General features: G+C 50.8%; 2 protein-coding genes across 3 annotated transcripts; one reads left to right on the plus strand and one right to left on the minus strand.

Annotated features, from left to right (window-relative positions):
* Nucleotide 1: 1 nt before the first annotated feature.
* Nucleotides 2–7,915, minus strand: ACTMAP (actin maturation protease). 2 transcript variants are annotated; one of them, XM_003420743.4, is made up of 6 exons: nt 6,549–7,915; nt 4,443–4,511; nt 3,815–3,939; nt 3,356–3,485; nt 3,192–3,262; nt 2–1,923 (listed from the first exon to the last, which is right to left on the minus strand). In XM_003420743.4, the coding sequence occupies exons 1-6, from the start codon at nt 6,857–6,859 to the stop codon at nt 1,586–1,588; spliced, it is 1,044 nt and encodes a 347-aa protein (XP_003420791.1). In that variant the 5' UTR covers nt 6,860–7,915; the 3' UTR covers nt 2–1,585. The 2 variants fall into 2 exon arrangements, with proteins under 2 accessions (XP_003420791.1, XP_023395693.1); XM_023539925.2 differs by having other exon boundaries at nt 3,192–3,485.
* On the plus strand, nt 7,859–20,016 carry SNRPA (small nuclear ribonucleoprotein polypeptide A). The gene is made up of 7 exons (XM_064293681.1): nt 7,859–7,973; nt 8,406–8,500; nt 12,226–12,398; nt 14,345–14,524; nt 16,926–17,099; nt 17,725–17,813; nt 19,638–20,016. The coding sequence occupies exons 2-7, from the start codon at nt 8,428–8,430 to the stop codon at nt 19,795–19,797; spliced, it is 849 nt and encodes a 282-aa protein (XP_064149751.1). The 5' UTR covers nt 7,859–7,973; nt 8,406–8,427; the 3' UTR covers nt 19,798–20,016.
* The last annotated feature ends 5,399 nt before the right edge of the window (nt 20,017–25,415 follow it).

Raw genomic sequence — 25,415 nt, forward strand, 5'->3', positions numbered from 1 at the left:
CTTTGTGGAGTCGTTTTCTTTGCATCTGGGGTGTGTGGGCTCGACTCTCATAGCCTGAGCATTAGTGCTAGGGCGGTTGTGGGGGGTTATAATGGGATAATGATCACTTTGGGGTAGAGAGGCGGCTCAGGGTGGGTTGGTTTACTCACTCAACAAACATTCACTCGTGCCTGGCTCTGTGCTGGGCAGTGTAGGGACACAGTGGTGAACAGAAGGGCTTCAAGCTGGGCCCTCAAGGACTCCCAGGACAATGTAGCAGGGAGTGCCAACCAGGAGAGGTTGGGTGGGACTGGGAGGCGCAGGCAGAGAGCCGAGGCAGGGGTGGGAGATACTCCTCTTGGCTACCTCAGCCACCGTTCAGAAACACTATCCAGCACACAGCCCCTAATGGAAAACTGTGGGGGCCCTGGGGACACAGGAGTGACCAGAACAGAACTGTTCCTCCCCTTTTACAGCACCCAATCCAGTGAGGTGACGCACAAGAAACAACCAAACCCATTGCTGTAGAGATCATTCGACTCATAGCGACCCTACATGACAGAGTAGAACTGCCGCACAGGGTTTCCAAGGAGTGCCTGGTGCATTCGAACTGCCAACCTTTTGGCTAGCAGCCAAACTCTTACCACTGCGCCACCAGGGCTCCAGTGGGGCAACAAGTATTCATTAATGCAGCCATCACACATACCCATGGCATATACATCTGTGTAGAGAGCCAGGAAAAACACATTCTGATGGGTGCCGTGATGAAAAAGGCAGGCAGGCAGGCAGAGCCAGCCCTGCTGCTGGTCATTGGGTGCTAAGTGCCTGGTGCGACTCCTGGGTCTGCCTGTTGGCAGCCACATAACCTCAGGCCAGTAACAAGGCTTCTCCCCGCACCTGTAAACTGCAGAAAATCTGCAGCCTCACAGGGTTAGAGGATTGACAGGTTAACGTGAGTAATGTGTGGGTACAGGGTGCAGAGGACGGGGCAGGGCCTAGCCTGGGCTGAAGGAACCCCCTCCCCGGTCCCCAAAAGAAGTGATACCTCAGCTGAGCCCAGACGAGAAGTAAAGGGGCTCTCCTGGTGAGCGGGAAGGCAGAGGGTCCCGGAACGGTGGTATGACACTTTAGGGATGGAAAGCCCAGCCCGACTGGAAGGCAGAAACTGTGGGGGAAGATAGGTGAACTGGGGCCTCGTCTCTGGGGTCTTGCAGATTACGGGAATTAGTCCCCATGTGAGCAACGAGGAGCCGGTGAGAACAGACTGGGGGCAGCAGGGAGCCCAGTGAAGAGGCTTCTTCAGATGCCCAGAGAGATGAAGGTGGGTTAAAACAGAGTGGTCACCAGCAGCACCTGACACAAGGGTGCTCAGTAGTGGGGCTGACAGGCTAAGGTGAGGTGGAACACACTGCCCAGGTTTCTGGGTTGAGAACAGATGGAGAGGTGCGGGGGACCTTATGTGAGGAAACGCTGGGCTAGAGGCCCTAAGAAATCCAGCCCAAAGCCTCAGCTGTTCCACAGAAAGAGTGGCAGGGGACACTCGTCACGGGGTGACAGAGCCAGGCTGTGGCTAGGCACATCAGCCTGGGATGAGGGCTGCAGCAGACTAGTGGCTAGCATCATGCAGTCTGAGGAGCAGGACCTGGCCACAGAGGCCAGACCGTAGCCCACCAGCGGGCACCACGTACAACCGGCCATCGGTGGCCCGTGATGGCGAGAAGTCTGTCAGCTGCAGGTTGCTCTCACAGACCTGGTCGTAGTCCCACAGCTGGTAGTGCCAACTCTTGCCCTGCTTGGACAGCAGGTAGATGGCTCCCGGAGAGCCTTCCTCTGGCAGAGGTGGTGGCTGGCAGGGCATACTGGGCACAGGGTGGAACAGGCCCGAGAACTCTGGGTCTTCAGCATAGCCAAGGCTCGGCACACCTGACACACCCAGCAGGACCCCTGGGCAGAGAACAGCAAGTAACTGAGCATGTTATGTTGGGACCACAATGAATTCCCCCCACAGCCCTCCAGGGTTACAGATAGGTCAAGAGGGGTCAGGGGTCACACAGCTAGGCTAGGATTTGGGCCCAGGAGTATCCAGGGTCGCAGCTGTTTTAAGCCCAAAGCCCGTCAGCATACAGAGGCAGAAACCAGTGTTAAGCAAAACAAACACCAAGTGACATCCAGTAAAGACATGCTCAGAGAGTAGACCTCAGGCCACAACCTCAGGCCAGAAGGTTGGTCCAAGCTTCCTGACAGGCACAAACTCTATCTCGTTGCAGGCAGGTAGAGTGATGAGGACAGTACAGTAACAGCTAACACTGACTGAGAGCCCTGGTGACACAGTGATTAAGAACTCAGCTGCTAACTAAAAGTTCAGCAGATTGAATCCACCAGCTGCTCCTTGGATAACCTATGGGATAGGTCTACTCTGTCTTACAGGGTTGCTATGAGTTAGAATTGACTCAACAGCACACGACAACGCTGACTGAGGATGCGTAACCACCAGGCACCATCTAAGTGTTTCACATACCCCAGCTCTGAGGTGGCTGGGCACTATTTTGTCGTAGGTGACGTCGAGTGAGTTCTGACTCATAGCGACCATATGTACAACAGAACAAAACACTGCCCAGTCCTGCGCCATCCTCAAAATCATTGTTATGCTTGAGCCCAGTGTTGTAGCCACTGTGTCAGTCCATCTCACTGAGGGTCTTCCTCTTTTCCACTGACCTTCTATCTTACCAAGCATGATGTCCTTCTCCAGGGACGTCCTGATAACATGCCCATATACGTGAGCCGAAGTCTTGCCATCTTTGCCTCTAAGGAGCATTCTGGCTGAACTCGGCTTCCAACACAGATTTTGCTCATTCTTCTGGCAGTCCATGGTATATTCAATATTCTCCACCAACACCACCTACTATCACTCCCATTTTCCAGACAGAGAAATGAAGCTCTAGTAAAGAAGCTTCCTTAGGGTCACACAACCTACAAGCGGCTGAGCCAGGGCTGGAGCTTAGGCTGTTGGATCCTGAAGTCTGTGCTGCGAGCTCATGTGGGTGGAAACCGTGAGTGACAGCTACGCCACTAAGGCACCTGCTGTCTGTCACGTCCAGCACTAAGTGCCCCGTATGGACAGGGCGGGCCTGCCCAACCCCTGCCTTGAGAGTGCAGGGCCAGAATGTAGGGGGGAGGCAGGCAGCCCTGGGCCTGGAGGGGTTTGGACCCACCTGCGCTCACCGCCCAGTGAGCCTTGTGGCCCCTCCTCTGACATGGCTCATGGTTGAAGTCCTCGTCGTAACTGGCACTAGCATTAAGGCCAAAGCTGTGGTCTATGATTTGGCCCAGGGACCCTTTGCCACCCAACCCTGCCCCCTCCACAGCTCTGGGATACGGGATGAGCAGGAGGTGTCCAGCGATGAGGTGCTGCAGGACACGGTCTCTGTTGGGGCTGCCCAGGCCACCGGAGAGCACCTCAGCTTGGCAGCCCAGGACCTCCTGGGCCAGCCTACTCATGTCAGCCACTGCAGGATAAGAATGGACAGAGAGGGCTTACTGTGTGCCCAGCTTGATCTCGATGCGGCTCCAGACCACTAACCCTCACCACTCTCGTCAACTCCTTTGCACAGACACAGAAGATAAGGCACAGAGAGGGTGATCAGCTTGCCCCAGGCCACACAGCATGGAGGTAGCAGAGCTGGGTTGGGAACCTAGTGTCCACCTCATGACCACGACCCCCGACTGTGCGACAAGGGCTGAGGGATGGCATGAGAGCCTGTCCCGCACCTGGTAGTGCTACCCCTGGCCTCTCCGAGTGAAGACCCAGCTGCAGACCCTCCTGCTCCCAGCTCACCAGAGAACATCTCCCCCTGGGCGGTGTAGCCTCTCTCCAGTGCCACCTGCATCAGTCTCTCCAAGGGGACACCGTTGGGGGGCGCCAGGAGAGTGCCTGCCATCCACAAGGCCACTAGCCCGCACCTGGGGAGAGACAGGCAGGGGCCCAGCCCCTCAATCCCTAAGTCACTTTGTTACTGGGCCCCCTCTGCCTAGAAGCTGGAGTGTGGGGATCAGGTTTGCTGCCTTGGGGGAGTTCTCCTCCCCTCTCCCAGGCCAGATGGGGAGACCTGACTCCCCACCATGGGACAGAGAATGGCCAAGGCCTGAGCCTAGGGCTGGAGAGATGAAGGGGTGGGCAGGGAGAAACGTCACATGGGTTTCCTGGAATACAAGGTGCCAGTACGGGGTTAGAGAGGATGGACCAGGTTCGTCTTTTCACCCGTCAGTTTCTTCATTTGCTCACTCATTCATTCCAAATCTCTATTCGCTATGGACACACCCGAGACCGTGTCCTGGCAGGTCCCCCCTTCCCTCCCCAGGTCGCTGGGGCCTTGTCCCAGCCTCCCTCTGGGTAAGCCCAGCACGGGCAGAGGCTCAGAGTACAGGGTGGACAAGGGGGTGGGGTCCTGGGTCAGAGAACTTACTGAGGGCCTTCTTGGATGAGGGACGGCAGATCAGCACAGAAGAGGATCCACTGCAGGTCACTTCTGAAACTGAATCAGAGCCGCACTCGGGTCAGGCAGGATCAGCCCCGAGGGCCCCTCAAGGTCCAGGTGGGGCAGAGCATACAAAGATACCCGGACACAGGAAGGGAACACAGGCCAGGCCACTCTAAGGCCCCAGGCTGGCTCCTGGCCGCATCACTGACTTCCTTCGCCCCCAGGAGGCCCTTGCCCTGTCTGAGCCTGTTCCCCTCTCTGGCCAGCGGGAATCATCCTTCCCCCTGCGTGCTCTCTGCTCCTTCTCAGTTACTGAGGAGGCAAAGAGCAGATGTGCAAAAGCCATGCAACTAGAAGCCAGGGACACAGATTAGAGAAAATTCCTCAAAGACGTGCCGCTACAGCTAAACCCTGTTTTAAAAAAAACCCAAACCTGTTGCCACTGAGTCAATGCTGACTCATAACGACCCTATAGAACAGCGCAGAACTGTCTCCATAGGGTTTCCAAGGAACGGTTGGTAGATTTGAACTGGCAACCTTTTGGTTCGCAGTCAAACGTTTAAACTGTTAAATAAGGTGAAAATCCTTTAACGTGGGTGAAATTAAATGGTCACCTAAATCCCGAAAAATTTAGGCTGATGGCCTAAAATAATAAGTCCTTACGTGTCTGACCAGCCCCCCTTTCCTCCCCTTGGGGAGGCCGGGGGAAAAGTTCTGGTGATCCCAACCTCCTCCTTTCCCTCCAGGGCTCAGGAGAGGGCAGAGCCCCAGAGTCTTCATTTCCATCTCAGAGTCAGTAAGAGAGAGAGGCTGAAGGGGAACCCAGGGCTCCTGACCAAAAAAGAGATGATGTTACAACACAGTGGTTTAAAGTGCGAAGCCAACCTAAAAACCAAAAATCCGTTGCTGTCGAGTCAATTCCGGCTCATAGCAACCCTACAGGACAGAACAGAACTACCCCATGTGGTTTCCAAGGAGTGCTTGGTGGATTCGAACTGCCGACCCTTTGGTTAGCAGCCTTAGCTCTTAACTGCTATACTACCAGGGTTTCCAAAGCCACCCTGCCCAGGTTCAATTTGGGCCCTTTCTCTTAATTCTACAGCTCCGTGATTTCACCTCTATGAGCCTGTTTTCTCATCTGGAAAACAACACAATAATAGCTTCTACCTCATTAGGTTGCTAAGAGAATTAGATAGTTCAATACCTAAAAACCATTAGAGAAAGGTGCCTGACACAATAACGAGCTCATTTTATTTGTGTTTAATTAACCTCATCATGGTTGGGGCATTTAAGACAAATTATAAACTAAGAAGAGCTTGAAAGTTCTTCTGAGTCTGGACAAGTCAGTTCCCCTGATTCCTGTCAGCCAGGCAATCATTCAACTGGGTCCTCTTCACCTCCTCCCCCTGCCCACCACCTCAACCCTGGTCTGGTCCCCTCCTCTCCAGTCTGGTCCTCCAGCTTCCTCCCTGGGCTCTGACTCTAGTCTCACCACCTACCATCTACGTGTCACAGGTAGCCTCATCCAGCGTAAGTAGTTCTTCCTATGGCTCCCCAGAGCCCTCAGGGCAAAGTCCAGCCCCCTTACCATGGCCCACCCTGCTACCTCATGTGTGATCTGGCTCCTGTCCCCCTTTGCCACCTCCCTGTCTCGGTGAGGAAATGCTTGCAATTTCTTTAAAACAGCATGCCCCCCTTTAACTCTGGGCCTCTGCATGAGCCGTTTGCTCTTCATCATGCACCCCTTGCAAGACTTGCTCAATAGCACTCAAGGTTCCCCTTCTCCAGGAAGCCCCCTCTGTCCCCAGGCTGGGTCAGGTGCCCCATTTGGGCTCCCCCATCACAGCCCTGACCACTCTGGGCTGTCACTGTTTGGTGTGTGTAGTCTGCCTCCTCCACTGGACTAGGCACTTGTGATGGCAGGACCTTTCTTCATTGATGGAGCCATACCACCACCGGAGGGCTCAGTAGGGGACTGGTCCGACCAGGCTGTTTGACCTTGAGGACAAACAGGAAACCCCAAGAAGAGGATAAAATGATCTGGGACAGGTAGTTGGTAAGATGACTGGGTGGGTGAAGAGGAGACCCTACCGGTCCTTGTGCAGCTTCAGAAGTCTCTTCACATCCTCTCTGCCGGTGGGGACTGGGCCGGCCTTCTCCAAGGCCTCCTTCAGCAGCTGGCTCTTTTCCATGCCGAAGACGTGAGGGGGAGCAAGCCCCAAAGCAGGAGGTGGAGGCGGCAGTGGGGGTGGTGGGGGAAAAGGGGTCTGGAGACTCGAGGAAATGGGTAGAAAAGTTACATCCGGGGAATTTGGAGGCACGAGAGGTGGAATGGAGGCCTGGGGTGTAGGGGCGCTGGGAGGAAGGACTGGGGGCTCTAGAGATGAGCATGGAGAAGTCATTTCGGAGTACTTGAGAGCAGCTCGGTGGAAATGCGAAAGGGAAGGATCCTTCAAAATGCTGTTTAAGGTTGGCTGCAGAGATGGGGATTACGAAGGTTTTACAGCTGAGTCCTAGAACATGAGAGCAGAACAATGGGAAACGAACAAGGTGGACGCAGGGCTTGTGCAGGCTCAAGTCGAGGATCTGAGAGTTAACAGGGTGGGGTCTTTTAATCTCACATCCGCTAGTATGGGGCTGGGGCGGGTTGGTTTGCGGGACGAGAGGGGAGGAGATTAGGAGTTAACTTGTCCAGGTCAAGACTTGGAAACTCATGAGTTAAATTTTGGGATAACGGGCCTCAATCTTGGGGTGTAGCGCCTAAAACGTGGGGTTTAGGAGTCTCGAGCTAAGGACTGGGGTAATTAGACTCTGTTCCCCACCCCCACCCCCAAGCCGAAGTTCGAACCTCTGAGCTGATCTTTGAGCCAGAGGTCAAAAAGGACACTGGGTAGAGAAAACTGCCTAGTTGTAGACAGGGTCCTGGAATAACTGAGAAACAAAGTCTGCGAGTTGGGAAAGGCTCTGAGCCTTTCCGGGAGGCCGGAAAGAGCGGCGATGCCCGGGGAAAATGAACGGAGTTGGAAAACACCCGCCCCGTCTCCTCGCAAAATGGCGGCTGCCGCACACAGGTTTTCTCACGTCACGTGGTAGAACTCGCAACTTATGCCCGCCCCTTCGGCAATCACGTGGTAGAAAATGGCAGTGCGGGCTGAGAGGTGGAGCTATCAAAGGATCCTCGCCGGAAGAAGCTGCAGAGCGAGCCGCGTCTCGATTGGCAAGGAGCGCGTGAGGGGGCGTAGCCTTCACTGATTGGTCCGTACGCCCCGAGGCATCTGGCGGCATAGGAAGCACACAAGCTGGGGCGGGGTTTTCTCCCTAGGCGGGAACCCAAGTGTCGTTTTGATTGGCAAGCTATTGGTGAGGGAGGTGAAATTTACTCTGATTGGTCAAACTGCCAAGTTTCCACGCGGAGATTGGCTTGCGGGAAGGCAAAGGCTGGGTCAAGGGAGGAAGCTTTGTGGTCCAACCTCAGGAACTCAGGAGACGCTACTTGTGGGAGCTGCTGTCCGGTCGGTGAGTAATCTCGGTCACAGGCGGTCATCGGCGACGGGCGGGTGGCGCAGATGGAGCTCGGACTCTCCCGCATCTTGTCTGGAGAAACTTTCCCGCTGCATGAGCCCAGGATACCCCAAATTTGTCTCCCCTTCCTTAACTGGTTTTACATCCGGGTGTTTTCTCCTGGGCCGCCCTTTGGGCGTGTGAGTCAATAGGAATCGCCATGTAGGACGCCCCGCCTACTGGGTCGCGTAGAGCATTCTGGGACTCGTAGTAAACCTCTCGAGGTTTCCCTTAGCACGCGGGGATTGGAAGCGGGTTCTGCCCCCGCCGCGTTGCCCAAACTGACTTTTTCCGGGAAGGAAGATCCGTGAGCAGTCCGTTAAACTAGAGTTGGGGCAAAGGATTTAGAAAAACCCAGGCGTGAAGTTCCCTTTTTCCTTTTCTTAGCCCTACCTCGGCATCTAGCTCCATGGCAGTTCCCGAGACCCGCCCCAACCACACAATTTATATCAACAATCTCAACGAGAAGATCAAGAAGGATGGTGAGTTCTCCAGTGGCCCAAGCGCCGGGCTGTACCGCACGAGTTGGCCCCTCCCATCGCTTCTCTATCTTTGTCTACTCCAGCCTGCCTGTTAGAGCTAACCCTTCGGTCCTCGCACATGCTGCGTCCTCTGACTTTTAACACTCCCTTAGTTGATCCACGCCCTACCCGCTAACTTGGCCACTATTGCTTGTCTTTCACGGCTCAGTTCACAGGACCATTCCTCCCCCAGGTGTCTCCCTCTGACTTACAGGCCCTGGGCATCAAGTCCTGATCACTCTGGGCTGTCATGTCTCCCCACCAACCTGTGAGTTCTGTGAGGGCAGGGACTGGAGCTCTCTAGGTCACTGTCATGTTTTCAGTGACCAGTCCACAATGAAAATACGCAACAGTAACTGAACATTCTGTACCACGTGGTGAGCTATCCACTTTTACATAAATTTCCATTTAACAATCCTGCTGGAAGAAGCTTTTGTTAATCCTGTGTCTCAGATAGAAAATTGACACTCAAGTGTGACTTGACTTGCCCAAGGTCACACAGCAGGGAAAGTAGCTGAGGCCACCAGTTTGGAGTTCTGTTTAAGAACATACTTGACATTGTATAGACTCTTCTATTTTCTCAAGCAAGTTGTCCCCTTTACTGAATCCCACTTTTTTCTTTATCTGAAAACTGGACTAACCCAAACACCCATTGCCATCAAGCCACTTTAGACTCATAGTGATCCTATAGGACAGAGTAGAACTACCCAATGGAGTTTCCAAGGAGCCGCTGGTGGATTTGAACTGCCAACCTTTTTGGTGAGCAGCGGAGCTGTTAACACTGTGCCACCAGGGCTCTGAAAACTGGGCAAGATCATAATACCATGTTTGCATGGATGTTGTGAGGATTAAATTAGCTAAATCTCCATGCAGTGCTTTTTATGGTACTTGGTAGGAAGAATCAGGTAGGTGTTGGTTGTTATCACAAAGGAGCTGCTGGAATTAAATTTGAGGTTACTGATAAAGTTGCTGTTGGAAAAAAACAAAACAAGGAATGTAGATTCTGCACATGCTTTTAAACTATCACGCCTGGCCATGCTAGGTGGTGAGGTGCTGAGGGCACCATGGGGAGCAAGTCAGCCCTGGCCCTGCCCTGATGGAGCCACAGTCCAGTGGAGGAGACAGACCCGTCATCTGATTGTGACAAGTCAGAGGATCAGGGCTATGGTGGGGAGAGGCCCAGGTGGAAGAATACAGCCAGGATGAGTAAGGGGAGGGGGTTGGGTATGTAGAAGGACAGAGATTCATTCAGTTTCAAAAAAAAAAAAAAAACCCCAAATCTGGACATCAAGTAAATTCCGACTCATAGTGACCCTATAGGACAGAGCAGAACTGCCCTGTATGGCTTTCAGGGAGCACCTGGTGGATTCAAACTGCTGACCTTTTGGTTAGCAGCTGTTGTTTTTGACCACTAGCCACCAGGGTTTGGTAGAAGCCCTCCAAAGCTTGAGGAAGCAGCATTTGGTGAGGGAGAAAGGTATTCATGACTTTGACCAGCTATATAACTACCTAGGGACAAAAGAGCCTGGGATGTTCTGGGAACTATAAGTAGTTTTGTGTGGCTGAAGCTTCCCATGAGCAAGGCACTCCTGGCTCTCGGGGCCTTCTGGGCTGAATGAATTGGTGAGCTTATCCTGAAGGCATTGTAGAGCTACGCAAGGGACACAGTCAGTTGTCGGTTGTGAAAAATCCTCACAGCTGGGAAGGGTGAACTGGAGTGGGCAGGAGGGGAGGCTAGAGGCTAGGCAGTGGTCCTGAGTCCAGTGGAATGCCTGGGCCTCAAACTAGGCGCATGAGGACAAAAGGTAAGAGATGAAAACTAGAAACGTCACAAAGAATTTCTGGCTAATTGCTTCAAAACACCCTTGCTCCCATTCCCCCACCCCAAACAGGTACACACACATTTCCTTCACCCATCCTCTAGTATCTGTTGTTAGGTGCCGTCGAGTCGGTTCCGACTCATAGCGACCCTATGCACAACAGAACGAAACACTGCCCGGTCCTGCGCCATCCGTACAGTTGTTGTTATGCTTGAGCTCGTTGTCGCAGCCACTGTGTCAATCCACCTCGTTGAGGGTCTTCTTCTTTTCCGCCAACCCCATACTCTATCAAGCATGATGTCCTTCTCCAGGGACTGATCCCTCCTGACAACATGTCCAAACTATGTAAGACGCGGTCTCGCCGTCCTTGCGTCTAAGGAGTATTCTGGCCACACTTTTTCCAAGACAGATTTGTTCATTCTTTTGGCAGTCCACGATATATTCAATATTCTTTGCTAACACCACAATTTGAAGGCGTCAACTCTTCTTCCGTCTTCCTTTGCATTGTCTAGCTTTCCCGTGCATATGATGTGATTGAAAATACCATGGCTTGGGTCAGGCGCACCTTAGTCTTCAGGGTGACATCTTTGCTCTTCAATACTTTGAAGAGGTCCTTTGCAGCAGATTTATGCAGTGCAGTGCGTCTTTTGATTTCCTGACTGCTGCTTCCATGGCTGTTGATTGTGGATCCAAGTAAAATGAAACCCTTGACAACTTCAATCTCTTCTCTATTTATCATGATGCTGCTTATTGGTCCAGTTCACCAAATATCTTTTGCACAGTTCCCTTCTTTACATAAGATATTCGTACTTTTTTCAGGCCTGGGTGGTAAGACCACTCCTTCCTTTGTTGAGCTTAAACTCTGCTTGCTGTCAACGTAGGCAGTTTGGTTGAGGTGGTAGTGCTGGGTTTGGATAGACTTGAGTCCTGGTCCCGTCTCTGCCTTGTCCTTCTCAGCACCCTTAAGACACTCTTCCTGGGCCATTGATTCCTGTCAAAGCCTGTTTCCATGTTAGTAAAATGGGAATGTTGTGGGGGTGGCCTTAGTCGCTTCCTCATGGGGTTGTGAGAATTGAGTGAAGTTATTTCTGTAAAGCACTTAATGGCGTCTTTATTCATGTAAATGTGGAGAAGTTTGTGTGTTGCAGGTGGCACCAGGCATCTGGCTACTGTGGTAAACAAATTGGATGGGTTTGTCATTTTTCAGAGGGAGAGACAGAATAAGTAAACATGTCGTTGGAGGTAGAAAATGCCACGAAGGGAAAGCACAGAGAGAGGGGGGAACAGGACAGAGTGATGGATGAGAGGGAGGCCATTTGGACAGCGTGTTTAGAGGAGACCTCTCTGAGTTAGCTTCTCTTCTGCTGAGACCTGGATGACTAGAAGGAAGCAGACGTGCAAACATCAGGCAGAGGGAACAGCCGGTGCAAAGCTGAGGTGGAATTACAATATTTTACGCAAATAACGCATATCTTCTAAGTTTGATTGCTAACCATTCCCTTCCCCCCAACGAGGTATTTTTGTAAGAACCACTGTGCTCGCCCCCGCCCCTTTTTTTTAGATGGTACTGTAAAAAAAAGTGAGCATAGCGTACTTACGAAAATACCTCGCAGGGAGAGGGAAGTCATGGTCGTCATTCAGCGACCCTGTGGGGTGGGTGCCATCACTCTCCCCATCTTATGGAGCAGTGCACTGGGCCCTTGAGTGGTTCATGGTGGTTGCTGTGGTTGGGTCGTGGGGGTTTACTGACTCAGGGCATTCTGGGTACTCCATCAGTTGGCTGATGAGCTCAAAAAGGGAGCTCAAGCTCCAGGGAATGGTACCCAGGTCTCTGGTCACCAGTGGGGCTTTCCTCTCCTGCTACAGAGCTGAAGAAGTCCCTGTACGCCATCTTCTCCCAGTTTGGCCAGATCCTAGATATCCTCGTGTCGCGGAGCTTGAAGATGAGAGGCCAGGCTTTTGTCATCTTCAAGGAGGTCAGCAGTGCTACCAACGCCTTGCGCTCCATGCAGGGCTTCCCCTTCTACGACAAGCCCATGGTGAGCATTGTGGGTGTGGTGGACGTGTGTGCGTGTGAGAAATACCATGGGAGACTGGATGGGTGGCGGGGGGGGGCGGTCGATGACTCCTCCTGTCATCTGTAGCCCAGCTTCCTCAGGAGAGCGATTTTTTGTTCCTGCTGTTTAGGGGCTCAGGGAGGGCTTTCTGGATGAGGTGAGACTTGAATGAAGAGAAGAGTTAGCTGGCGGAGGAGAGGGAGAGTCTTTCAGCAGTGGGTCGGTGTGGACTGAGACTCAGATCACCAAGCGCATATATGACTGGGGAGTTGAGTCTAGTTCCTTTGGCTGGAGCACAGGGCAGGAGGTGGTAGGGAAGGTGTGGCCTAGAGAGCATATGAAATATCAGGCAAGAGAACTGGGTTTTGTTCTGATAGTGAACTTCTATTTCGAGGGTGCTGGGGAGCCACAGAAGGGTTGCGGGAGGTGCCCATGGCTGTGGGTGGAAGTGGGTTAGAGGAGGGAGACTAGGGTCCAGTTGCCAGAGTGAGGCCGGGTCAGGCTCCCAGGTAAGAGGGGGCGGGGCAGGACCCAAGCAGGAAGGGATGGGCTGCCGACACTCAAGAGGCCCAGTGGACAGCGAGGGGACTGGTCTGTGGAGGTAAGGAATGGCCTAAAGTCTCTGCCTGGAACTAAAATTCCTGGCACATCACTTGCAGGCACCTTTGGTTCTTTTCGTTGGGGCTTCTCTCTTGTTCTCTGGTCAGTTTTCGAGTTTTACTGGGTTGACCAGGCCTCCCTGACCCAGCTCCCTTGGGGAGGTGACCTCAGTATGGGAGACAATTATGTGGAAGCAGTGGGCCTGAGGGCAGCTGCCCCTGGGAATGGGAGCCTAAGTTGCCACATCTTCCAGTTGCCTTTCACAGGCAGCTAGAAATTCGCATTTTAGGTGTAAAAATCATGAGTATTTTTGGATTGTTCTCCCCGCTTTTGCCCCTAAATTACTGCTTGGGCCATATCAAGCTCTCAAGCCCGTTTGAGTTGTCAGGAAGTCCTGTCAACTCTACCTTCACCCGTCTACTGCTTCTCACCCTTCCACTGCTGCTGAGCTGGTCCCAGCCACTAGCTCCCTCCCCAGGACTGGCAGTGGCCTGCTTGCTGTCCCCCTGCTTGTACATCTACTCCCCACCCTACAGCCAAGACGCCACTGCTCTGCTCAGAGCACTCGTGTCTCCTGCCTTTCTGGAAGAGACGGCCCTCACCATGGTCCTCCTGCTTCCAGCCCCTGTGGCATGTCTGGCCTCATTTTCTCCCCCTCTGCTCTCCGCATTGTCCTCCTTGCTGTTGTTGAAACACCCCGGGCACACCTTAGCTCTTGGCTAGGCTGTTCCCTTTTCTAGGACATTCTTTCCCCCACTTGTCCATATGGCTCCTTCCCTGAATGGCGCCTGCACAGGTGTGACTTCAGTGAGGCCTTTCCTGGCTACCTTGTCCGAAAACTTCAATTCTTCTCAATGCTTCACATTCCCCTTCACATTCTCAGTTCACTTTTAATCTTCCTTTTATCTCCCTGACTGAATGAGCTCCCTGAGGGCAGGGACTTGGGTCTGTTGTATTCACCACTGCTCCCCGAGCGTAGAGCGTAGAGCGGGCAAGTGCGTTCTCCATACACAGCTGGGAGACTTGTGTGACTGGAAAATCTCCTGGCTCCGTAGGCTTCTGCCCTTGGCCTGATGTTCAGAGCTGTCCCATCTTTCTTTAAAAATGGCAACAGCCCATTCACTGAGCACTTACTATGTGTTTTAACTTTTGTCTTCATAGCAATCCTTTTGGTGAGGATAATATAACTCCAATTTTATGAATGAAGAAATTGAGGCCAAGCAATTTTTATAGGATTACTCAGCAAGCCTATGGTTGGGTCCGATTTTGAACACAGGTAATTTGGCTCTGACACCTATGCTCTTGACCTTTCTCCTTCTACTCTGTAGCGAATCCAGTATGCCAAGACAGACTCTGATATCATTGCCAAGATGAAGGGCACCTTCGTGGAGCGGGACCGCAAGCGGGAGAAGAGGAAGCCCAAGAGCCAGGAGACCCCAGCTGCCAAGAAGGCTGTGCAGGGCGGGGCAGCTGCCTCTGTGGTGGGGGCCGTCCAGGGGCCTGTTCCGGTAAGCCAGCGCCCACAGACTGTCCCTCTTGCCCTTGGGCCTTCCTCAGCCACGTGGCCTGGCCAGGTCAGGGTAGGGGAAGCTCTCCTCTTGGGGATTCAAACTCCTCCCTTTCATTTCCTTAAAGAGGTCGTATGTCTGTCTCAGGTGGTTGAGTGACTGGATGATGGTATCTCCTCTCTGAAATACCTCATGGTCTTTCCCTGTGGTTCTGTTTCTTGGTTTCTTATTCTCTCTCTCGATCCTGGTTTTATTGTCTGTGCTTTTTATGTTAACGTACATGTAGAAAATCCAGAGGAATGTATTCACCAGCTATTAGAATTAGTAAGTAAATTTAACAAGGTTGTTGGATATAAGGCCAATATGAAAAAATCAATTGCACATCTGTATGTTAGCAACAACAAGTAGAATTAGAAAAACAAAACACTGTTCACAGTAGCAACTTGAAGTCCATCAGAAGGTGTGCAGACCCTCTACCCTGAAACCACAGGACATTGCTGAGAGAAATTTGAGACAACCTGAACACCTGGATGGGAAGTCCCAATATTGTTAAGATGTCAGTTCTCCAAGTTGAGCTATAGATGCGATGCAATTCCCATCCAAATCCCAGCAAGTATTTTTGTGAAGGTCGATGGGCTGTTTCTAAAATACTTGTGCAAAGGCACGGCCAAGGCAGGTGAGAAAAACAAAGCTGGAGGACCTGTGCTACGAAGTGGCAAGTCTCCTAAAGCTAAAACAATCTAGATAGTGTGGGCTGGGGATAAGGGTGGGAAGATAGACCAGTGGGACAGACCAGTCTGGAAACAGATCCACGCATGTGTGGCTACTTAACTTGTGATAAAGGACCTGCTGCAATTGAGTGTGGAAGGGACTTTTCTTCACAGAAGATGATGATGAACCAATCGGCTGCCTGTAAGGGGAAAAACAAGCCCAGCCTTGTACTAGATATAAAAGGTAATTTGAGATCGATCACAGACTTGAACGTGACCGCTAAAACAAGATTCTAGAAAACAGGAAAATGCCTTCATGACCTTGGTGATGGCATTGAAACTGGAAACATCCTGTTTTCTAAACAGGATACAAAAAGCACGAACTATAAAAGAAAAGATGGGTAAGCTGGACCCTTTGGTCGACCTGAGTCTCCGTGTTGGGCTTTCTGACCGGGTCATGCTTTGTTTGTCCACCTCCACCGCAGCCAGCGTGTGGGTCCGACACGCTCTGAGCTGCTATTCTGGCTTCCCCACTGTCGTCACTCTTCCCTCTCCTGGGCCCAGCTTTCTGTCCGATTGACGTACTTCCACATCTGACTGTAGGTTGTGAGTCCAACCCTGGCAGCCCCACCATCTCTGCTGTGTGCAGGGCTGTGGGCTGTGCGCTGTTAGGCTGCCTCCCCCCCATCCCCTCCCCACCACCACCCCTCCCATTTCTTCCCACCATCTTTCCTGATCAGCCTTTTCCATCTTTGATTCCACTGCCTTTTTTTCTCTCTAGGTCTTGGTCTCCCCCTCCCCCCCCGTCCCCTCAAAATTTTTCTGCACTGGGCAAATTATTGCACAAGACCTTTTTAAAGTGTTGAAAAGCAAAGATTTCACCTTGAGGACTAAGGTGCACCAGACCCAAGTCATGGTGTTTTCAGTTGCCTCCTATGCAGGCAAAAGCTGGACAATGCATAAGGAAGACTGAAGAACTGATGCCTTTGAATTATGGTGTTGAATATACCACGGACTGCCAGAAGAAGAAGTATAGCCAGAGTGCTCCTTGGAAACAAGGATGGCAAAACTACATCTCATGTACTTTGGACATGTTATTGGCAATGCCCTGGAGAGGGACATAGTGCTTGGTAAGGAAAGGGGTCAGTGAAAAAAGAGGAAGACCCTCAATGAAATGAATTAACACAGTGGCTGCAAAAACCAGCTGAAATATAGCAAGGATTACGAGAATGGTGCAGGACTAGGCAGTGTTTTGTTCTGTTATATGCAGGGTTGCTATGAGTCGGAACCGACTCAACAGCACCTAACAACGACAAAGTTTTTTTGCTAGAAACGAAAGTATCCCTTACTCATTGTAGCAAATACTTCCACTCCGCTCAACAAAAGTTAAAGATTGTTAGCATTTTGATTGTTTTTTCTGCTTTTTTCTCCCTATTCGTAGATAAGCAAAGCTCAGTCTTATCAACTAATTTTCTGTAAATTTTTTTTTTTGTTTCACTATGGGTTTCTTGCCTTGTCCATCTGTCTCCGGGTGTCCAGTATCTGCTTGTTTCGCCTCTTCCTGAGCCTGGGTCACTCTCCACGTGTCTGTCACCCTGGGTTTCCTCTGATGACCTTGTCTCCTGCTGACACTGTCTGCACGCCTTCTCCCACTGCCAGCCAGTCTCAAGTCCTGTCCCCTCTTTCCACAGGGCATGCCGCCAATGACACAGGCACCCCGCATCATGCACCACATGCCGGGCCAGCCTCCCTACATGCCTCCACCCGGCATGATCCCGCCGCCGGGCCTCGCACCCGGCCAGATCCCGCCAGGGGCCATGCCCCCACAGCAGCTTATGCCGGGACAGATGCCGCCTGCCCAGCCTGTAAGTGTCTAGTTCTCTGGGGTCTCTGGAGAGTCCTGGTAACCATGTGTGTCAGGTGTCCACTCTGCCAGGCTCTGAGGATAGAAAGGGGGAACAGGGCTGACCCAGTCCCTGTTCTCTTGAGCTCTTCATTCTAGCGTGTGTGAAGAGTGTGTTAACAGATAAAAAATGCTACGAAGAATCACAGAGAAATTGTACAGGAATAGAAACGAACGTAGGAGTCCCAGTTTTAGAGTGGGTAGTCTTATAGGCCTCTCTGAGGCCTTGATATAGTGGCAGAGCTCTCTGCATGATGTAGCAGTGGGGTAGGGCCCTGGGGCAGGAGAGGGATGGGCGTGTAAGCTGGAGGAGATTTGGAAGGTCAGGGCGAGGCTTATGCACCTGCCCTGCTCTCTACTCTCTGCTCTGGAGGCATTCCAGTGACCAGAGCTGAAACATCTCTGCCCTCCTGTTGCTTACAGTCTAGCGGAGGCTAAGGGCAGGGGACAGACGGGTAACAACATAGTGTATCAGGATGTGGTAAGTGCTAGAGAAAATTCAGGCAGGGCAAGGGATGAGAGGAAGAGGGGGTACGAGGATGCCCCACTAGACTCCTGTGCTCATGGCCTTTCTCTCTCCCCTGCAGCTTTCAGAAAACCCACCGAATCACATCTTGTTCCTCACTAACCTGCCAGAGGAGACCAACGAACTCATGTTGTCCATGCTTTTTAACCAGTAAGTGGAGCCTGTGGGTGGGCCAGGGCCAGGACAATGGCTAGGAGGTGAGAATAGGCCTCAGGACTCAGCCTTGAGCAGGCTCGGGCTTTGTAGGAGGGGTGGTGACTGAAGGTGGGAGGTAGCTGTGGCTGGGCCCAAAGCCTCTGGAGGCCTGTGGTGGCTGGTGAGGCTAGAGTGGTCAGCAGTAGCCAGGCCTGCAGGGCCTTCCTCAGCCTTCGGGATAGGTGAGGGTGAGGCGAGTCCAGGCTCAGCCTTGTTTTTCCAGTCTAAAATTGAGAAGTACAGGAACATGTAAAACAACAGTGATTTAACATTGAACACTGGCAAAATCAGCACTCTCAAAAACTGGGGTGTGAGCCAAAGACACAAGGAAAATATGAGCCCAGGAGACAGAAAGGGCCACATAAACCAGAGACTTCATCAGCCTGAGACCAGAAGAACTAGATGGTGCCTGGCTAACACCAATGACTGCCCTGACAGGGAAAACAACAGAGAGTCCCTGATGGAGCAGGAGAAACGTGGGCACAGAACTCAAATTGTAGTAAAAAGACCAGACTTAATGTTCTGACTGAGACTGGAGGGACCTCGGAAGACATGGCCCCTGGACTGTTAGCCCCAAATTAAAACCATTCCCAAAGCCAATTTTTCTGACAAAGATTAGACTGGCCTATACGACATAAAATGATACTGGTGAAGAGTGTGCCTTTTAGCTCAAGTAGATAAATGAGACTAAGTGGGCAGCTCCTGTCAGGAGGCGAGAGGAGAAGGTAGAAAGGGATAGGAGCTGGTTGGATGGGCATGGGAACCACCCGGGGTGGAAAGGGGGAGTGTTCTGCCATATTATAAGGAGAGCAACTAGGGTCACATAACCACATAATTTTTTGTATAAGAAACTAACTTGATCTGTAAACTTTCATTTAAAGCACAAAAAGGGGGCGAGGGAGACCAAGAATAACTGCCCCACAGAAAAACAAAAACAAAAATCTGGGGGTGTGGGACATGAGGGATATGGACCCTTGTGCCCTGTGGCCAGGATATAGACCCGTGCGTCATTGTGTAGAGTAACTGGTCGCTCTTCAGTGAAGTTGGAGGCAGCTTGTGTTCTGGTGATTCTGCTTCTGTTTGCATCTCCTATACTGTGAATGGGGCGTTTATCACGGTGTGGGTGAGTTGGAGACAGCCTGGGAGAGTGGAGGAAGAGAAAGCATTGTGGATAGTTCTTGGCTGACAGGAAATTCCAAAATACTGAATAAAATAGAAAATGCCGTGTATATACCATGACAGGGAAACAGTACACGCTGTCAGAGTACTGATGGCTGTCGGAGTACTGATCGGGGTTGACTGATGGAGAAGGACGTAAGGAATGAGAAGAGGGAAATTTAAGTAACAGCATAGCGTAAAAGGGAGGGTAGTGTGTGTTTCTGGAGGGGGTAGTGTTCTCTTGATCTGGGTTGTGGTTGCACGGGTGTTTATGTTGAGTGTGTTGGTTAAATGATATGTTTACATTGTGTACATTTACTTGTTTATGTTAGGGTTTTTCACTTCAGCACTAAATGTATTACGGGCTGGATAATTCTTGTTGTGGGGCTGTCATGTACTTTGTAGGATGTTTAGCAAAATCCCTAGCCTAGATGCAGTAGGACAGTTCCCTTCAGGTAGGACAACCAAAAACCTCTCAAGACATCACCAGATGTTCATTGGAGGGCAAAATTGTTCCTGGGTGAGACTGGTTGGTTTGTATCAGGTCTTATATAACGTGTTGAAATGTTAGGAGCACAATGGCAAGGCTGGATCCTGATGTTTGTTCTTCCCTTCTTTCAGGTTCCCTGGCTTCAAGGAGGTCCGGTTGGTCCCCGGGCGGCACGACATCGCCTTCGTGGAGTTTGACAATGAGGTGCAGGCGGGGGCAGCTCGCGATGCCCTGCAGGGCTTCAAGATCACCCAGAGCAACGCCATGAAGATCTCCTTCGCCAAGAAGTAGCACCTTCCCCCCGTGTCCGCCCCTGTCCCTGTCTTTGGCTCGCCCTTCCCCCCCTTGGCTCAGCCCCTTGAAGGTAAGTCCCCCTTGGGGGCCTTCTCCGAGCCGTGTGTGAGTGAGTGGTCGCCACACAGCATTGTACCCAGAGTCTGTCCCCAGACATTGCACCTGGCGCTGTTAGGCTGGAATTAAAGTGTTTTTTTGAGGTTTGGTTTTTCGCAACCATTTGTTGTGTTTGTTTTATTCCGTTCTCCTCCCTGCATATCAGCTTTCTGAGTTTTGGGATCACCTAACGTGTTAGGTTTGCAAACCTGGAAAAGCACAGATTAGCGTACTGATAACCGTCCATTCTTAAGTCACCTTTACTACTTTCGCAGTTTTGTATTTTGGCTCAATCTGCGTCAGACCAGGAAATGGAAACTCAGGTCTGTCATGTACAGTTGGGCAAGTCGTGAACTGCACAAGGATGCTACCTTTAAGGAAACACCATACCATTCACTTCGAAGACATATATGTTTAGTTATGAGATTTTCTAACAGATGATAGTGTCTTGAGGAAGAAGTTTTTCTTCATCTGTTTTTTACTATGCACAAAAGTACCTTGTGCCCTAACAGCAGTCCCATACAAACCACCCTAGGAACTTCAGGTGGAAAGGGATTTAACACAGGGAATTGGATGCCAGTGATATCGTCGGAAGGACAGGATTGGCTGCCTGGGTTTGAGACTTTTAGTTCAAGTTTATAGGCCCTAATTCCACTACAATCTAGAGTCCGGTAAGATGCCACTGGTGCTGCCAGGACAGCCCAGACTCACTCGATCACACAGGGAAAGTTGAAGCTGCGACCAGACGTGTGTACAAAACGTGTGGCCATCTCAGACCCAGCTTATCTGACCTTGCTGGCTAGCTACCAGCCAGGAGCATCAGGAAAGTGACTATAGCAAATTCCCCTCCAGTGCCCTGTTGGTGTAATGGTTAAGCCCTCAGCTGCTGACGGAAAGGTTGGCTGTTTGAACCCACCCAGCATGTCCGTGGAAGAAAGACCTGGGAATCTGCTTCCATAAAGGTTACAGCCTAGAAAACGCTGTGGGGCAGTTTTCCTCTGTCAAATGGGACCCCTGTGAGTCAAGATCGACTCTATAGCAGCTAACAGCAACCCTAGCTGTGAGGGAGTCCAGGAAAGGTAGTTTCTGGATGGGCAGCCTTGCGCCCAGTTGCAGTTTTGAAATAAGGAGATAGAATGAGGGGGAACCCTTCTTGGCAATCTCTGTCACACGTCTGTCCTGGAACAATGTTTAAATTTGCTTGTAAAAACATCACTTCGGATATCTTTCTAAAACCATGTAAATTGAAAAATGGGATCATTTGCCAGAGGCAGAAAATAACCACCAAAAGTAAATAAAACTGTCATGTTAAATTCTCTGTGGACATTGCCTGCCAAGGCTCTAAGCTTGAAGCCTGCTCCGTTTTGGTTAAAGGGAAACACTGACAAGTGTTAGAAGCGATGAAGACACGTAGTACCAAATGGAGACTCTTCCTCTAGCCTTTGAAATTGAAAGGAGAAAGGGATTGCCTTCCCCAAATGATGCAGGTTATTGCAGACACTAAGTGGAAGCATCTTGCCCTACCACACTGGCAGCCATGGGCCTAGTGGTTAAATACGAGGGCTCTGGGGTTAGATGGTGCTGGTTTCTACTCTGGAATTGTGACCCCACAGGCAGTCAGTGTCCCTACTCTGAGCTTCAGTTACCTCTGCTTATCAATACTGTGATGATGTTTACCCTCCTCCACGTACACAGACACTACCAGGTACTTAGCAAGCACTCAAACTCAGCAAATATCCCCCTAAAAAATTTTGGTCTGGCCAGCCCAGAGGTGAGAAAGCCTGGGAGAGAGGTAGACACTTTGGAAAGAAGGATCCTTTCCTTGTGGACCTCAAAGCACAGCTTTGAGGGCGAGGTGTGAGTTCAGATTCTCTGCAGGTTTCTCATTCTGGAGCGTGCTGAGATTCAGGTTCGTCCTCAACAGCATGGAAAATCAAAGTTGAGGGGACAGCATTTCACAGGGAGGCCAGCAAAGATCCACGCTGCGAAGGTGATGTTTGAGCTGAGCCCTGAATGACCCGAAGCGGCCTGCCATGTGAGGGTCTGGGAGAAGTGCAAAGGCCCTGGGGTAGGCGTGAGTTCAGAGTTGGAGGACCTGACAGAAGGGAAGCCTCTGAAAGCACTGCATGTCACATAACTCCAGGGGGTGCCAGTTATGTGTTAAACAGAATTATGCTACTGAGTGGCCCTGGCTGTGTGGCTGCAGTACAGGGGAACAGGGATACAGGGTTCACTGGGGAGGTCAGCATGGCCAATCCATGGAAGTTTGGATGTGGTAAGCAGTGTCTAAGATGGCCCCCAATAATCCCCACCCTCTGGTATTCCAACTCTTCTGAGATCCTCTCTCTGAGCATGGGCTGGACCTAGTGACTTGCTTCAAATGAATCCAGCATAAATTACGGGATGTCATTTCCAAGGTTAGGTTTCAAATATTGGCGTGCATCTTGCTTGCCCTGCCGGAAGCCAGCTGCCATGTCGTGAGCTATCTGCAGAGGGGCCAAGGCGGGGAGGGACAGGTGCTCCTTCAACAGCCCACGAGGAACTGAACGCTGCCAGTAGCCACAGGAGGGAGCTTGTAAGTGGATCCTCCCCCAGTCCAGCCTTCAGATGAAACTCCAGCCCCAGTCAACAAATTGTTGCAGCCTTGTGGGAGGCCCTGAACCTGAGGCATCCCCTAAGCCACACCCGCACTCCTGACCCACAGAAACTGATAATAAATGTTGGTTGTTTTAAACCACTCAATTTTGGAGTAATTAGTTGTGAAGCAATAATTAGTTATGAAAATAACAATACATTGGGTTCCGGCAAGTGAGGTCAGTTGTACCTTTTTTTTTTTTTTTTTTTATTAAGCTTCAAGTGAACATTTACCATTCCAATCAGTCTGTCACATGTAGGTTTACATACATCTTACTCCCTTCTCCCACTTGCTCTCCCCCATTGAGTCAGCCCTTTCAGTCTCTCGTTTCGTGCCAATTTTGCCATCTTCCCTCTCTCTCTATCTTCCCATCCCCCTTCCAGTCAAGAGTTGCCTACACACTCTCCAGTGTCCACCTGATTTAATTAGCTCACTCTTCATCAGCATCTCTCTCCCCGCCACTGACCAGTCCTTTTCATGCCTGATGATTTGTCTTTGGGGATGGTTCCTGTTCTGTGCCATCAGAAGTTCTGGGGAGCATTGTCTCTGGGATTCCTCTAGTTGCAGTCATACCATCAGGTATGGTCTTTTCATGAGAATTTGGGGTCTGTATCCCACTGGTCTCCTGCTCCCTCAGGAATTGTCTGTTGTGCTCCCTGACAGGGCAGACATCGATTGTGGCCGGGCACCAACTAGTTCTTCTGTACTTGTACCTTTTGTTGCCTCATCAATAGTGGGGGCCGTAGTTCCCACTGGTAGTATTTATTGTGTTCTCATTTCTAAATATCTTTAATGCTTCATGTGTTATCTCATTTACATACCTGATAATGACATGTGCTTAATGGTTAATTGTCTCCCTCACTAGAGGGCTTTAGGTTTTGTTCTTTGACGAATATCCAAGGTCTAGCATGGGTATAGAAGACCTCATGGCATAGTTGTTAAGCGCATGGCTGCTAACCAGAGGGTCAGCGGTTTGAGCCACCAGCCACTCCATAGGAGGGAGATGTGACAGTCTGCTTCCGTAAAAATTACAGCCTTGGAAACCGTAGAGAGCCGTTCTACTCTGTCGTGTAGGGTTGCTATTAGTGGAATCCAGTGAGCGGCAAGCAGCAGCTACAAAGCATAGGATATACGCTAAATAACTATTGAATGAAAGAGTAATTTAAAAAATGTTTTGTAGTGGAAAACTTACACATACATTAAAAGAAGGCTAGCATACAGAACCCCATGTTCCCTTCTACCAGCTTCACCTATTATCAATTAGTGGCCAAATTATGTTTCACCCAAGCCCCCACCCACTTTCTCCCCTGCTAGAATTATTTCAGTATCAGTGGAGATTTAAGTATATCTCTAAAAGATAAAGAGCTCTGGTGGCACAGTAGTTAAAAGCTCAGCTGCTAACCAAAAGTTGCCAGTTGGGATCCACCAGCCACTCCTTGGAAACCCTACGGTGCAGTTCTACTCTGTCCTATAGGGTGGCTATGAGCCAGAATTAACTCGAAAGCAATGGGTTTGGTTTTGATTTTTCTAAAAGGTAAAAATATAACCACAGGACTGTGTTCCCACAAATATTCAGTCAGTGTTCAAATTTTCTATAGTTTTATACATAAATGTGGATAATTTTGACTCGGGATCCAAATAAGGCCCACACATTGTGCCTGGCTGATATGTCCCTTGAGTCCGTTAATCTAGAACACCCCTCAATGTCTCATTTTTTCCATCATCTCCCTGGCAGTTCATTAGAGAAATCAGGCTGGATGTCTAGTAGAGATTCCCACTCTGGATTTTGCTGATCACATCCTTGTAATTTGCTTAACCTGTTTCTCCTTAATCTGTGTTCTCTAAGCCCATTGGATGGGTGCATTTAACCCTTACAAAAGCCCTGCAAGGCAGGGCAGCATAGTGAAGGGTGTGGCCCTGAAGCCAAAACTAATCCTTCCCTTCCTAGCTGTGCAACCTTAGTAATCCGCTATGCTGTTGTTTTCATGTAAAATGGGTTTACAATTGTCCCTTACGGAGGTGGTGCAGAATATCCATTTGAATTAATAAAGCCAAACATTTTTCAAAAACATGGTGAGGAGTCAGAGCCAAGATGGCAGAATAGACAGATGCTTCCGTCGAGCCCTCTTTACAACAAAGACCCGAAAAAAGAAGTAAAAGGAGTATATTTGTGACAAGCTGGGAGCCCTGAACTTCAAAGGCAAGCTTAGACAATGAACTGAGAGGCAGGAGGAGGAAGAGACCTTTCAGAAGCAGAGAGGAGTTACCGGACCTGAATCATGGGGAGCCCTCAGGCACCATTCCCAGGGCGTTGGCAGTGGGCTGGTCCTAGCGTTCTCCTCAGGGAGAAGCAGCAGCCACACAGCCCACTCACACCTCCGGAACCTGAGCAGAAGGGTGCTCTCAGCAAAAGCTAAGTACTTGCAGATATTTTACCAAGCTCCCCCCACCCCCAAGCCGGCTTCAGTGGCTGAATCCCTAGGCCTGAGATAGACCCTGGCGAGCACCTGGAGCCATCCTCACGGCCTTGGGGAAGGAAAAAATTTGCAACTGGGAGGAAAGGATAATTTGATAGCTCCATTAACTGGGGGAGCTCAGGACAGTAGCAGCTCCTGTTCAGGCATAAACAGTCCGTGGACCTTGAGCACCTTTCCCTTCTGCATGGACCTGTGTGGGCCTATTTAAGGAGGACAGGTCCCTGTTGCCAAACTCCAACCATTTCAGCTGTGCGGTGGAGAAGTGGGTATTTGACATTTGACATTGCTTTGCCTATTAAACAAGGTCCTCACCTACCCACAACAGGGACCTAAGGACTGGTGGCTCCACATGGGTCGCCCAGCCACCCGAGACGGGTCCAGAGATAACTGGTACCTCCCAGTCCTTA

The sequence above is a fragment of the Loxodonta africana genome, chromosome 11, assembly GCF_030014295.1.
Source record: "Loxodonta africana isolate mLoxAfr1 chromosome 11, mLoxAfr1.hap2, whole genome shotgun sequence".
In the NCBI taxonomy this organism is placed as follows: Eukaryota; Metazoa; Chordata; class Mammalia; order Proboscidea; family Elephantidae; genus Loxodonta; species Loxodonta africana.

Excerpts from the sequence above, each read along its gene's own strand:
- ACTMAP (XM_023539925.2), bottom strand. The coding sequence starts at position 6,859 with ATGACTTCTCCATGCTCATCTCTAGAGCCCCCAGTCCTTCCTCCCAGC. Across the intron at positions 4,512-6,548 it reads CTGAAGCTGCACAAGGACCG|TTTCAGAAGTGACCTGCAGT; the intron begins GTAGGGTCTCCT and ends GCTCTGATTCAG. Across the intron at positions 3,940-4,442 it reads CTCATCCAAGAAGGCCCTCA|GTGCGGGCTAGTGGCCTTGT; the intron begins GTAAGTTCTCTG and ends GTCTCTCCCCAG.
- SNRPA (XM_064293681.1), top strand. The coding sequence starts at position 8,428 with ATGGCAGTTCCCGAGACCCGCCCCAACCACACAATTTATATCAACAAT. Across the intron at positions 8,501-12,225 it reads CGAGAAGATCAAGAAGGATG|AGCTGAAGAAGTCCCTGTAC; the intron begins GTGAGTTCTCCA and ends CTCCTGCTACAG. Across the intron at positions 12,399-14,344 it reads CCTTCTACGACAAGCCCATG|CGAATCCAGTATGCCAAGAC; the intron begins GTGAGCATTGTG and ends TCTACTCTGTAG.